Genomic DNA, 14,521 nt, shown 5'->3' on the forward strand with positions numbered 1-14,521 from the left:
AATAGACGGGTTTATGAGAATTGTATCTAAGACCACCTTAAAAAGTTTTGGAAAAGTCAGGTCTCCAATCAACTGAAATCTGTGTCTTTTTCATAAGCATTGTCTAGTATCCACTGCTGGAATAACTAATTCCTTCTCCACTTTTAATCACAATTTTCTACCCAAGCTTATCTAAGTATAAACTACTATACCACTCAACTATTGATTACAAATTAGGTTTTGCAGGGTTTTTTTTTTTTTTTTTTTTTTGCTGCATTTCCCCCTTTCCACATTATTTTCAAAAACTAGGCCCTATCTTAAGAACTTCTATTAAATAATTTCCTAAAATACATTTTTATTTTTGTATGCTCTACTTGGCATTTAGCATACGTTCCTAGTATTCTCCCATTCAAGGAATGATTCTTATACCTCAGGGGATGAAGCACAGATCTAGCTTAACTAAGCAAGTATGTTATGCTTGAGGTTGACGGTATCAGTGAAGAGAACAAAAAAGGCCATTTCCAATTTTTTTCTTGATTTTTTCTGGAGTTAAAGGGCAAAGCCATATAGACTGTGTTTCTTAGACTAAAACAATTCCTTACTTAGATATAAGAGAATATTAGGTAAATTTTCTGACCTGCAAGCTAGAAAAGTTAGGTCAAGACAACTTTTGCTTCCCTTCCTTGTCTCAGCATCCTAACATTGGATCCACATCTTAGCAGGGACTAACAACAGTGTTTGAAATTATGGCCATTGAGAACATTCTTTGCTGGCTGGCCTAAAATTTTCCTCTATTATCCCCACAGGAGGCACAAGTTACTCCCTATAATTTTGTAAGAGTGTTCCTTACCACACCTCCCCAGATCATCACCTCTTCAAAGGCTGCCTCCACTTTTCTTTATATTCCCTATCACAACTCTGGTCTAAGGTTAGGTTTAGATAGGTGCAATTTCCTGTCTCGCTGCTTCCATTCAAATCCTTCTATTCATTTCTCACAAACCAGCTAGAGGCTAATATACCAGTTAGATCTTTCAAAATTATCAATCAGATTACTGAATTCCCGCAAGTGAAATTCTTTTAGAAGTTTCAACTGGTGGCACACCTGGGTGGCTCAGTAGGTTAAGTGTCCGACTTTGGCTCAGGTCATAATCTCACAGTTCGTGAGTTCGAGCCCCGCGTTGGGCTCTGTGCTGACAGCTGGGAGCCTGGAGCCTGCTTCAGATTCTGTGTCTCCCTCTCTCTCTGCCCCATCCAGCTCACACTCTGTCTCTGTCTCTCTCAAAAATAAATAAGCATTAAAGAAAAAAAGAAGTTTCCACAGGTTTTAAAAGAAAATCCAGGGGCGCCTGGGTAGCTCAGTTGGGTAAGCACCCAACTCTTGGTTTCAGCTCCAGTCATGATCTCATGGTTCCGTTCATGGGTTTGAGCCTTGCATCGGGCTGTGCGGTAACAGGCGGAGCCAGCGTGGCATTTTCTCTCTCTCTCCCTCTCTGCCCCTCCCCACCTCACACTGTCTCTGTCTCTGTCTCTCTCAAAAAGAAAAAAAAAAAACAAAAACAAAAACAAAGTTTACATAGAAGTCTAGACGGACCTTCATGAACTCAACCCTCATTTTACCCTCACCTTCCCGTAATTTGCTAGTCTCCAGTCCTCCTGGCCCCTCCTTTCTGTCTCTTGGACATGTCAAGCACTTCTTCTCCACCTTGCCACATCTGTACCTTCCTCCGGATCATCACACAGCTGGTACCTGCACGTGCCGCAGGTTGAGGTCAAACTGTCCTCTACCAGAATAATGTTGCCTAAGTGAGGTTAATCTGTGATAACATAATTTACATATTAACTTGTTTATTCCCTTTATTTCTGTAAGCTCCAAGAGGATATAAACCTTGCTCTTGATTTTCTCCACTAAATACCTAGTGCCCAATACTTCTGTGGCACATAGCAGGTGTTCAACAATACTTACTGAATTAGTGAGTGAGTGCACAAAACAGTGCCGTGCCAAACAATTACCAGATTAGTGCAATCCCTATAAAAATCCAAGTGGCATAAAAAGCAAACCTAAAGTTAATATGAAACCATAAAACACCACAAATAACCAAAACAATCTTGAGAAAGAAAAAGCTGGAAGCATCATACTTTCTGATTTCAAAACATATTACAAAGCTAAAGTTATTAAAACAGTGAGGTACTGGCATAAAGACAGACATATAGTCAGGAATAAAAAGAGAGAGCCCATAAATAAACCCACACGCATGTGGTTAACTGATCTCTGACAAAGTGCCAAGAACAGTAAAGGATGGTCTCTTCATAGGATTGTACTAGGAAAACTGGATATACACATGCAAAAGAACAAAGTTAGACCCTTAGCTTACAATATATATAAAAATCAACTCTAAATACATTAAAGATTCAACTGAAACATGGCAACCACAGGGGCGCCTGGGTGGCTCAGTCGGTTGGGCATCCGACTTTGGCTCAGGCGACGATCTCACCACTCCCAAGTTCAAGCCCTGTGTCAGGCTCTGTGCTGACAGCTCGGAGCTTGGAACCTGTTTCAGATTCCATGTCTCCCAGTCCCTCTGTCCCTTTCCCGCTTGCACTCTGTGTGTCTTTCTCTCTCAAAAATAAATGAACATAAAAAAAATTGCAACCACAAACTCGTAGAATGAAACACAAGAGGAAAGCTTCATAACACTGGTCTTAAAATGATTTCTTGGATTTGACCTAAAAAGCACGGGTGACACGAGTAAAAATACACAAATGGGACTACATGAAACTGAAAAGCTCCTATACAACAAAAGAAACAATTAACAGGATAAAACAGCAACCTACAGAATGGGAGAAAATATCTGCAAACCATGTAACTGATAAGAGGTTAATATCTAAAATGTATAATGAACTCCTACAACTCAAAAGGAAAAAATAACCAGACCCCCCCCCCAAAAAAAAAAACAGGCAAAGGATTCAAATAGACATTTCTCCAAAGACGACGTACAAATGAACAACAAATATATGAAAAGCTGCTCAGCAACACTAATTATAAATATGCATATCAAAACCACAATGACATATCACCCTGCACTTGTCGGGGTGGCTTGTATCAAAAAGAAACAAAAAAAAATAACAAGTAGGTCTGGGAATGTGGAAAAATTGGCACCTTCCACCATTTGTGGAGATGTGAAATGGTGCAGCTGCTATAGGAAACAGTATAAAGGCTTCTCAAAAAAATTAAAAATAGGCCTACCGTACAATTCAGCACTGCCACTTCTGGGTTCATGTCCCAAACAATTGAAATCAGGTTCCTGAAGAGATATCTATATTGTCATGTTCACTGCAGCATTATTCACAACAGCCAAGATATGGAAAGAAACTAAATGTCCACCGATGGGTAAATGGATCAAGGAAAAGTGGTATACATACGACAGAATATTATTCACCCTGAAACCATAAGAAACTCCTGCCATATGTGACAAAAGGGAAGAACTTAGAATACATTATGCTAAATGAAAGAAACCAGTCAGAGGAAGACAAACACCACATGATTCCACTTATATGAGATACGTGATATAGTCCAACTCCTAGAGGCATAGAATAGCAAGGCAGTTGCCCAGGGCTAGAGGGAAGGGGAATTATGGAGTTACTGTTTGTCAGGTATAAAATTTTAGTCATTCAAGAGTTAATTTCTAGGAACTGTGCAACAACACTGTGCCTGCCTATAGTCACTAGCCTTTGTGCTTACAAATTTGTGAAGAGTGTAGCTCTCCCGTTACATGTGATTACCATGTTTTTAAACAAAACAAAAAGACAATATTGTGCTAGAAATCTATGGTTATAGAAGAGAAGAAAATTCTTGTGAAGTTTAAGGCAAAACGAAAACAAAAACAAAAACAAAAACACTTGTTTTGTCATAGCTAGCGTAGTCGCTTTCTCCATTTTCTGCAAAACTAAACAAACTAATAATTACTTGCCTGACATGATTATAGTTCACAATTGAAACAAATTCAAACTCTATTACAAACTGTTTTCATACTTACATGTAGAAAGTACATTTAAAATCTTTCTTGTTAAAATAAGAGACGACTATAACAAGCCATGTGCTATTTTCTTAGATCGATCTAGATTAGAGCATGCTCTTTCTGGTTTGCAGTTTCTGGAAAGGGTTTGTAGCAAATGTTTTGGGAGACAATTTTACTCTCTCAACCTTCTAGCCCTAGGCCATCATTAATCTACCCTCTGTATCTTCGGGTGTGTCAGTTAGGGACCTTTCCTACAAATATAATCATAGAATATATAATTATACATATTATATGTTATATATCATAGATTATATATATATGGCCTCTTCCAGCTGGCTTGTTTCTTCAGTATGTTTTTAAGGTTCACCTATGCTCTACCAAGTATCAGTGCTTCATTACATCTTATTATTAACATTTCATTGTATGGAGAGGCCCATTTTCTTTCTTTGCTCATGAGTTGATGGGCACTTGAGCTGCTTCCCCTTTTTCGTTATCATGAATAATCGTGCCATGAACATCCAGGTGTACTTGTGCCCATCAACTATCCATCCTCTCCGTTATTCAAGATCTATTAGGTCACCTGTGACATACGGGTAACAAAATATTCTCAAAGGGTTGCTCTGTGAGGACTAAGAAAGCTAATTTATATGAAAGGTATTTGTAGACTGAAAATTACTATGAATATATCTTTTCATATAGTGTTTCCAGTTACCCAGCAACAATTACTTAGACCAATTTTCCTCACCACTCAAAGTACATTTAAGAAGTCAAGTTTTAGTTTCATTGTGAGAACACTAGTAAAGAAAAAAAAAATGAAAGAAGAGATGAAAGTCTGAATGGATTCCCACCCCTTGTGGTAGTTCTTATTTGCTGAATAGTTAACGTGCTCAAAGTACTATGGAGTAATACAAGAAATCAGGTTTACTCCCCCGCGCCAGTTTGGGGGTGAAACATACATACACATACATATAATTCTTTGGAAATAATTATTAACTAACAACTGAACTATAATATGACTTGAAATGGTGAACTTTTTACTTATCATTTACATAAAGGTATATAATATTATATATTAATACACAGTAAAGTTATATATATAAATTTATAATATATACAAGCAAAAATAAGTTATATAATTCAATTATAATTGAATATAATTATATATGATTACATATGTGTTATTTATATATAGAATACATATATAACATAAATTTTATATATAATTTATATAATTTATATAATTATAATTTATAATTTATCTAATTTATCTAATTTATAATTCATATATATAATCCCTATTTACTTAGTAATTATTAATTATCAAGACAAACTTTCCAAAAGAGTGGCTAAAATTGGCAGAGATGTTTCAGTAAATAAAGTGTAAGGGAGGGCATTTTATTTATAAATAAATGGAGTGAAAATTTTTGGCCGTTTTATAAATGATCATCATATTATGAAAGATAAAAGAGAAGACATGATAATACAGATGTATAGATTGATGGTTCTATGGATAGAGAGCAAGTATTATTCCATACTTATATTGGAATATCATAGTTGAATCTCAGGTATCAACAAACATTAATATTCTGAGCATTTTTAAAATAAACAGAAAAAATGTGGAGCTTTAACGTAATTAAGAGGGTACAGGTAAATTAAAATAATTTCCTGCTGAATAAGCTCTTTTGCCCAGCAGTCACAGTATAGCCATTAACCTGTATTTGATTTTAAGGGAGACTTGCAGATTTTATGACAAGAAAGATGCGTTATTGTTAAATAGGTCACTGTTTGAAAATTTAGGACAGTCATAATCTTTTCTTTCCCTTTTTGATTTATAGATACCCAGCAACAAGTATACCGAAATCCACTAGAGGGAGCTGACGTTACTGTAAAGTTGCATTAACTGATGCCCTACTAGGAAAACAAATCCCTCAGCCAAAATGACTTTAAAGGAAAAGAACAAAACAAAACAAAAAAGCATATGCATCCATCATTGGCTTTATTCAGTTCATTCCATGACCTCACCAAGAAATAAAAATTTAAAAACCAGGAAAATAGGGAAAGCTTTACGTGTATCACGACACTGATTTTAGAAATGTTACCATGTGGTAAATTCTTTGGATACTGGCAAAGAAAAGTAGTCAAAAAATATGTTTTCCAACTAATTAAAGTTTTAGTAGAAAACAAATACATGTTCTGCGCCTCTCGTAACAAATTTGGTGAAGACATTTTTCAAAATATTTTTATCTTAATGCCTTCAAATCCAATTTTACTCTATAATCTTCTGTATGCACATTATGTACACAGGCATGTATGCGTATGGTGAACGAAAAACTCATTTACTAATGCTTGGCAGTGTTCATAAACCAGTCTGCCAAAGGAATTTTTGTCTTAAGAATTAAGCTGATTAGTAGGGCTATTTTGGACCAGATATTATGTATTAATAGCATTAGAGGAAATTGATGAGAATCAAAAGAGACATCTTGAAAACTGTGCTAGTCAAATGGTAGGAATCCGTGTAACTTCTCCACTCTGAGGTTGTATCTTACTATTAAATGAGAAAATGAGGAAACCGCATAGTTACATAGTTTTAATAGTAAAATGCAGCCCTAAGAATAATTTGTTCTTGGCTGAATTTCAGTTGCTACATGCTTGTTACGGCTATAATAGTCTGCATATAAACTGGATAGAAGTATTAGTAAGATGCCTAGCTAAATATCCTTGTACAAAGCAAACGGGATATAATGAAAAGCCACCAAGAGGGCTCCAACTGTTCTTTTATTTCCTCCACTGTTCAAAATATTTGACTGTAAAATTTGCAACCCACCAAGGAGATATTAATGCCTATATAAAACATATATTTTATTTGTTCCTCGAAGTCATGAAATTATTATGGTAGGTGAGGGGGAGAAATGGAAATATAACACATATGTTTTCCAACAACGGTATCTTATTACTTGTTACTACAGACTGTAGGGAGGATGGATTCCTTTGACAGAAATTATTCTTTCACGTCAGCACCTTCTCTTTTTCCAACAAGTACCAAATTAGGGAAATATCAAGTTAGCCATTTCAAGTATTTTTACTTACTCGTCTGTAGCTCTTTTTCTCTGGCCTGCACATCAGCAAAGACTTGGTTAAAATGATTTGTAAAGGCCACAAAGTCTGCATCCAGGAACATTGGCCCTTGTCCTTTCTCTTTCAGGGCTATGCTTTGAATTTTTAATCGCTCGATTTGAGGCTGAAGAACTGAAAGCCGGTTGACTTCATCCTGTACCATAATATAGAGCATTAAAATAAACACAACTTTTACTTTGCATAGATTACATTTGTGCAAAGAAAGGTGTTAAAAGGCAGCGATGCAAGCTTAGCTTAATGCCCTTATCAAAAAATTGATAAGAAGTATCCATGACAGTTTAGGCAAGTCTCTAGCTCAGGGCATCAATTTAAGAGTACCTTGGCTCTTCATTCCATAGATAGCATCGTATATAACTGTCTTTAAATTTCAAAAGGACATCATTTACAGCATTAATGGGCATGAATATATACTTGAAAAGTACTGTGAATGACCTTATATCCTTTCAATAAATCAGGTGTGAATGTCCTCTGCACCCCTCTTATCTCAAAATTATGTCCCTTTGCTTCAAATTCTAAGCGTGTTTAACGAACAGTTTTCTTTAAATTCACTTGTGAAGACTATAAATTAGACATATCTACATACATACCTACTACATTAAATTACAAATATATCTTTATATACTGCTATCACCTAGATTCTATAATCTATGTAATACTTATATAAACACACAAATATTTATGTCTGAAATGATCTCTTATTTGGTCTCATTACTTCTCCTGACTGAACAGGCAATGACCATTGTTTCAATTCGGGTGAGAGTTTGCTCTGCTTTTCTTTTCTTGTCCTGGCATAATTGCTTTTTTGTTTTTCATATTTATTTATTTTTGAGAAAGAGAGAGAGACAGGGCAGAAGCAAGGGAGGACAGAGACAGGGAGAGGCACAGAATGTGAAGCAGGCTCCAGGCTCTGAGCTGTCAGCACAGAGCCCGACGCGGGGCTCGAGCTCACAAACCGTGAGATCATGACCTGAGCCGAATTCGGCCGCTTAACCGACCGAGCCACCCAGGCACCCCATCCTGCCATAATTGTTAATAATACCCCCTTTCACTCTCAAAGAGTACCCCCCGTTTGTGTGATCAAGTCACATGGACACACCACTGTGCTGTGTAATACAGTAGCCACTAGTTATATGTGGCTACTGAACACCTGAAATGTGGCCAGTCCAAATTCAGATATGATGTCATTGTAAAACACAATGAATTTTGGTATATAGATGTATATATATATACATGTATATATATGTATATATGTATATGTGTATATATATGTATATATGTATATGTGTGTATATGTGTATATATGCATATGTGTGTACATATATATGTGTGTATATATATATATATATATATATATATATATAAAATCTGAATTCAAACAGAATTTCCAAATGTTCTTTATTTAAGTATTATTACCATGGTTGCTTACTTATAATTCTCACCTATGCTACCTTTAGAAAAAAGTACTTCAGGATTGCGTACCATTTAAAATGTAAGAAACACGACAATTAAAATTTGAAATTTTGATCACAAGACAATTAGAAGGAGAGGAAAATAAAAAGAATTACAGTAATTATGAACTAAATATAAATCTGAGCTTCCTGGAAGTCAAAATGAAAAGGAAAAGAAAGAAAAAGTTATTTTTTGGAGGCATTCACGTTGTTTTGGAGAAAGTAACTTTTTTATAAGGATTGAGTAAGATAAATTTATCACAAAGAGCCTTTCATAGTTGCAAGACTCTCTAATGGGTGCTGTCACTTGTTCTGATTTTTAGAAGATACAAAGATAACTTTCAAAGGAATATTGTCACGTGGTTTTAACAGTAAGAGTTGATTCAGGTAGGTTAATCTCTGACAATCAAATTCTTTTGGTAGGTGAAGATGAAAGCCATTTATGTAAATGGGGAGGGGACTCATCTCTTCCATTCCAGTATAAAGCCTCTCAATCAAGGGCTAGAAGGCAGGCACATATCATATCCATGGATGAATAGGACAAGAGATAAAGGGTAATACTCTGTGTTTTTGATTATAGAACTGAAGGCATGCACTTTGTACACTTGGCTTACAAATGGCAGCATTGGCATCTGCTGTGAAACATTTAAGAACCTGATTTACATTTGGCCAGATGGAGGGCCTTCATTCTTCCTGTTTAGGGGGCTATCGAAGGAGCCTACAGTATAATAAAGTGTGTTCTGCAAAACAAAGGGACTTTGAAACTAATAAAACATTTGGGCAACTGTTCAGTTGAGACCTTAAAGTTCTCAGAGTAAATCATAGGAGAGATCATTTTGACCTGAAATATTTAACATTTAAAAGATGTTAACAATTACTTATTATTCTCATAAAAAGGGCCTTAATCTGGTGAGTCCTCCTGAGTAAGACATCTTCCCTGAGTCTGCTTATCCTTTAAAATTTTGTGTTTATCTGATGGAAAAACTTTTTTATTTTTCTTGGGAAAGGGTCCATGGATGTCTTGCAATTCCCAAAGGGCTCTCTAACCCCCAACAAATTAAGAACCAGTTCTTGTAAGCATTATATTTGGAGCTAGTACTGCAGTCTGATCTTAGAAAACATCTCCAAGTAACAGAATGCAATGGCAAACAAGATAGAATCATTTATTCAACTATCATTAATCACAGCCAAATAGTATAATTTTAACTGTTATGTGAATGACATTGAGCTTATCGTGCTCAATATTTTACCTAAGGTGATTCATCAAATTAAGAGAAACCAAAGGTGCATAGAGAAGGAGTTTGGAACCTTGTGGATGAATGCAGAAAAAAGAAATAATTTCACTTAGGATGACTTCCTTAACCTGGAGACAATATTTAAGATTTGTAACCACCAATGATCTCGATTTGCTCCTTGGATAAAGACCAAGGTCCTTAGAGTCCTTGCTTGTCTCCTCTGAGCCTTTTTTTTTTTTTTAATTTTTTTCAACGTTTTTTTATTTATTTTTGGGACAGAGAGAGACGGAGCATGAACGGGGGAGGGGCAGAGAGAGAGGGAGACACAGAATCAGAAACAGGCTCCAGGCTCTGAGCCATCAGCCCAGAGCTTGACGCGGGGCTCGAACTAATGGACCGCGAGATCGTGACCTGGCTGAAGTCGGACGCCCAACCGACTGCGCCACCCAGGCGCCCCACTGAGCCTGTCTTTTAGCCTTCATCTTTCATCTTTTCTCCACCCCTCACCCATCTATGCCCAGCATTCAGAATAGCCCTCTTCCAGTTCATTGTACATTTTATGGTTATTTTTTTGTATCTGAATCTCAAGAAACAGGTTAAGGTAATAGCATCAGATTTTATTGCAAGAAATAATGTAGGTGGAGCATTCCACTGTAAAGATTCATGATTTCTATTAACAGCAAAATGTGTTTAAGTATAAAAATTCCCTAGATTTACTTATTTGCATAAAAAAGCTAAATGTCTTTCTGTCCTATATTCTTTATCTAAAAATGTATTTCCCGAGTTTAATCATTTCCTAGTAAAGTTGTAGGTCCGATATATGAAGAAGAATCATCAAGTCCTTCAACTGTTTTTACTTCATACTAGCTCTGAATTTCCCGTCACTTCCTGGGTTCAACAACACCTCCAAACAAACCCTGTCAGCTCTCCATTTCCAGTTTTCCATTATTTAAACCATCCTTTTCAAAGTATGCAAATTGATCCTCATTCACTACTTCTTATATTAAACCTGGCCATCTCAGTCTATCATCAAGATTCATTCTAGAAACCTTTTCATCTATCCCATATCCCAAGAAAATTACTCAGATCATAATAACCACGGGAAAAAAGTTCAAGTTATTTTCATTACTGTATAACTCTGGTTTCCTAACATTAGCTGACATATTCGTTTAATCTCTTTCTCCAGTTCTTTGGTGCCAGTTATACATTGTTTGGCCTCCAGATCCATTGTCCACTTCTAGGACTCAGAGGAAAGACAATTATAGACTACAGCTCTTTGTAATCTGCCTTCTGATTAAGTTTAGCCAGTGTGGAGCCCTGTCTGGATTAAGATTATGGAGTCACGGAGGGCAGTGAAGTAACATGTTTTTTGTTCTGACTCCATTCCTGGCATGGCACTTGGGCTGGCTCTTAAGGCTGTCTTTACAATAGTTGTCCAACTCCTTCCTTCTAGGTTTCTGTAACTTCTCTAAGTCATTTCTGTCCTGAGAATGGTTACAACTCTGATGCCAGGTTACGGTACTATCCTTTATGGTTCCTCTATACTCCAAGCACCATGGTTAAGTATGTTGGTAAAGAAACCTTCCTCAAATTATCCTAATTTGAGAGAACTGTCAGTTTTAAAGAATTTCCCTATACATCCAATTATATATCAACTTTTTGTGTTTGTGTGGATTCCACTTTTTCAACATATGAATGAGTTTTCCTTTTAGCACATGAGTTGCCATAAAAAAGATCTCCCAGTTATTGGCCATTTCTCCTAGGATATGTGTTGCTTCCATACTCCAAAACTGCCTTACCATTCTGCAAACTGACAAAATCAATTAGCCATGTGTGAGTACTCTAAATACATTTTTTTAGGATCGAGACATCATGCATTATCTATTTAAACTCATTTTCCTCACTTATATTTTTATCCTTATTGTGTTTAAATCCTTCAATGGGTAAGTTTTTTACCAAATAATTTACTCTTCTTCTGGAAACTGCCAAGAAATTCCTATTGATCATGATCCAAATAGGAGGAAAGAATCTTACCTTACAAATTTTCAACTGGCTTTTGATTGCTGTTGGCTCTGATGTGGTGGTAGGCTGGGTTTTCAACCAGTTTTCAGCAGTAGTTGTCATCTGCTCCAATTGTTGTAGCTGATTATAGAAAGCGATGATGTTGTTCTGATACTCCAGCCAGTTAAGTCTCTCACTTAGCAATTGGCAGAACTCTATCCACCGGCTGTTCAGTTGTTCTGAGGCTTGTTTGATGCTGTCAGCATTAACACCCTCTAGAAAGAAGATTTTTAAAATATATCCACTGAAGCCCCAGACTGTAAGACATTATCTGAAAACCAATGTGTCTCAAGTTTTAAAGTATTCATCATATTAAGGATTTCAAACAAATCATTTATTTACTGATCAAGAAACACAAGTACCAATGATTTCTGATTACTGATTGTAACTTATTAGAGATGCATCTTATCAAGAGTATGAATGTAATAAAGTAATAAATAAGGACACATAAGATGTAGAGAAGTAGAATATATTTAAATAAAAACAAAAATGGTCAAAGCTCTGAAGGTGGCTGGAAGAATGATCATGGACAAAAAATGTTTTGGAGGATTCCAAATAATTGTTAAATACCATGTATGCTATTAAAATGTACAGTGAAACACTAACATTTGTATTTTTTTAAATGGTTTGGGTATTAGCCAAAATGTTACTTGGATTTTCAACCAAAAAAAAAAGAAAATTCATCAAAAAGCAATAATTCTCTGATTCTTCTATAAAAGCCAGAAATAAGCAGATTTTCCATGGGTCCAAAAAATTGAAACAACCAGTAAAAAAAAATCTAATATGAAAAAATACTATTACTTACATATCATTTACAAATATGAAAGGTGATCTGAAAATTTTAAAATCATCTATAGCAAAACTAAAGCAGAAAAAAATCTATCCAAGTCAAATGGGAAACATAAAAACATCATTATCACTCTACTATGTGTTAGGAATTCACTGTGTTTAATATATACTATCATTTCTTAATGTTTTATTTATTTAAGAGAAAGAGAGTGTGTGAGCAGAATAGGGGCAGAGAGAGAGGGAGCGAGAGAATACCAAGCAGGCTCCACACTGTAAGTACAGAGCCCAACACAGGGCTCAATCCCACAAAGTGTATGATCACAACCTGAGCTGAAATCAAGAGTCAGATGTTTAATGGACTGAGCCACCCAGACACCCCAATATATACTATCTTATGTAAGTTTTGTCATAATGTGATATGTGATGGCTAATATCAATCCAAGTATATATTATCCTATACATATCATGAAAGAGTAGCAACATCATGTAATGCTATGTTACAAAAAATCACTCTCCATAGTTAACTGACAAAATTTAGGTGTTCTTACACACTCACTCACATGCATACACACACACACACACACACACACACACACACACCCCAAACCACATCTCTCAATGCATTTGAAACCTCACTTTTGATAAGACACTGGAGAACACAAACTTTGCAAATATTATTGGCAACAATCTTTTCTTCCTTCTTTGGATGATAGATTTTGTAAGAAAAATAACTTTAAGATAAAGTGTAAAAAGATAAAATATGCATATCCCCATATATACAACTATAAAAGGTTTCTACAAGCTAAATATTCTTCTAATACTCTCCTAATAGTTAAGGAAGCAAGTGGCCTTGTTGAGAAATCTGGATGTTTTGTGTGATACACTGTTTGTGAAAATTTGGTTTTGAGCAGTGACCAAGAATTATACCAAAATATGCTTTAGGGATGCCATGAAGTAACTGTAGTTATAAAATAACCATATTTGTTGGGGCGCCTGGGTGGCTCAGTCAGTTGAACATCCAACTTCAGCTCAGGTCATGATCTCATTCATGGTCTGTGAGTTTGAGCCCTGCGTCGGGCTCTGTGCTGACAGCTCGGAGCCTGGAGCCTGCTTCGGATTCTGTGTCTCCCTCTCTCTCCGCCATTCCCCTGCTCACACGCTGTATCTCTCTCAAAAGTAAATAAATAATTAAGAAAAATTAAAAAAATAATCATGTTTGTTACAAAATGTCAGTGAAGAATCCAAAACTGTGGTCATCTAGGCAACTCAGATAAAAAAATAACATGATAAAATGCTAACATTATTGTTGGAAAATGAAAGAGAATAATTTAAAAATATACAGGGGAGAAATTTTATATTACGTTAGATAATGATTCAAAAATATGCAATGTATATAATAAATGATGTTTAGAGGAAATGATTTCAGCATATGGTAAAGCTGAGTAAGCACTGAGAAGACCACCAGGGTGGTCCAATTCCAAGATAGGCAGGTAAGACATGCTAAAGGTACTGATGAACTGATGCTACATGGTCTAAATTACAAGGAAATACACAGAGAAATATCTCATTGTCCCTGAGAGAGGTCAATCATATGAAAACTCCTTCTCAAATGAAAAAGTTAAGTTGATTTTCAATATGAGTAATAGATGTTAATTTAATCAGAAAAATATAAACCTAACTGTAATGAATTACCCATAGGTCCTGTGGTATATATTAAAATCTAGGGATAGAATTTAATGTGTCCTTGTTGATCATCACCCAAAACTATCAGCTCAATATGTCATGCCAAAAAAATATCCAGATGGTAAACATCACTGTAAAAGGAATGAAAATAAATGAAACAGCAAATTTTGTACAA

General features: G+C 35.7%; 1 protein-coding gene across 11 annotated transcripts in view; it reads right to left on the minus strand.

Annotated features, from left to right (window-relative positions):
* The window catches only part of DMD (dystrophin), a 2,379,610-nt gene that overhangs the window by 1,321,903 nt on the left and 1,043,186 nt on the right, over nucleotides 1-14,521 (minus strand). For all 11 annotated transcript variants that reach the window (XM_045050793.1, XM_045050788.1, XM_045050791.1 and 8 more), the window contains 2 exons: nucleotides 11,848-12,089; nucleotides 7,083-7,263 (listed from right to left, as the gene is read on the minus strand). In XM_045050793.1, coding sequence (XP_044906728.1) covers nucleotides 7,083-7,263; nucleotides 11,848-12,089 — 423 coding nt within the window. The remainder of the gene's footprint in view (nucleotides 1-7,082; nucleotides 7,264-11,847; nucleotides 12,090-14,521) is intronic.

The sequence above is a fragment of the Felis catus genome, chromosome X, assembly GCF_018350175.1.
Source record: "Felis catus isolate Fca126 chromosome X, F.catus_Fca126_mat1.0, whole genome shotgun sequence".
NCBI classification, from domain to species: Eukaryota; Metazoa; Chordata; class Mammalia; order Carnivora; family Felidae; genus Felis; species Felis catus.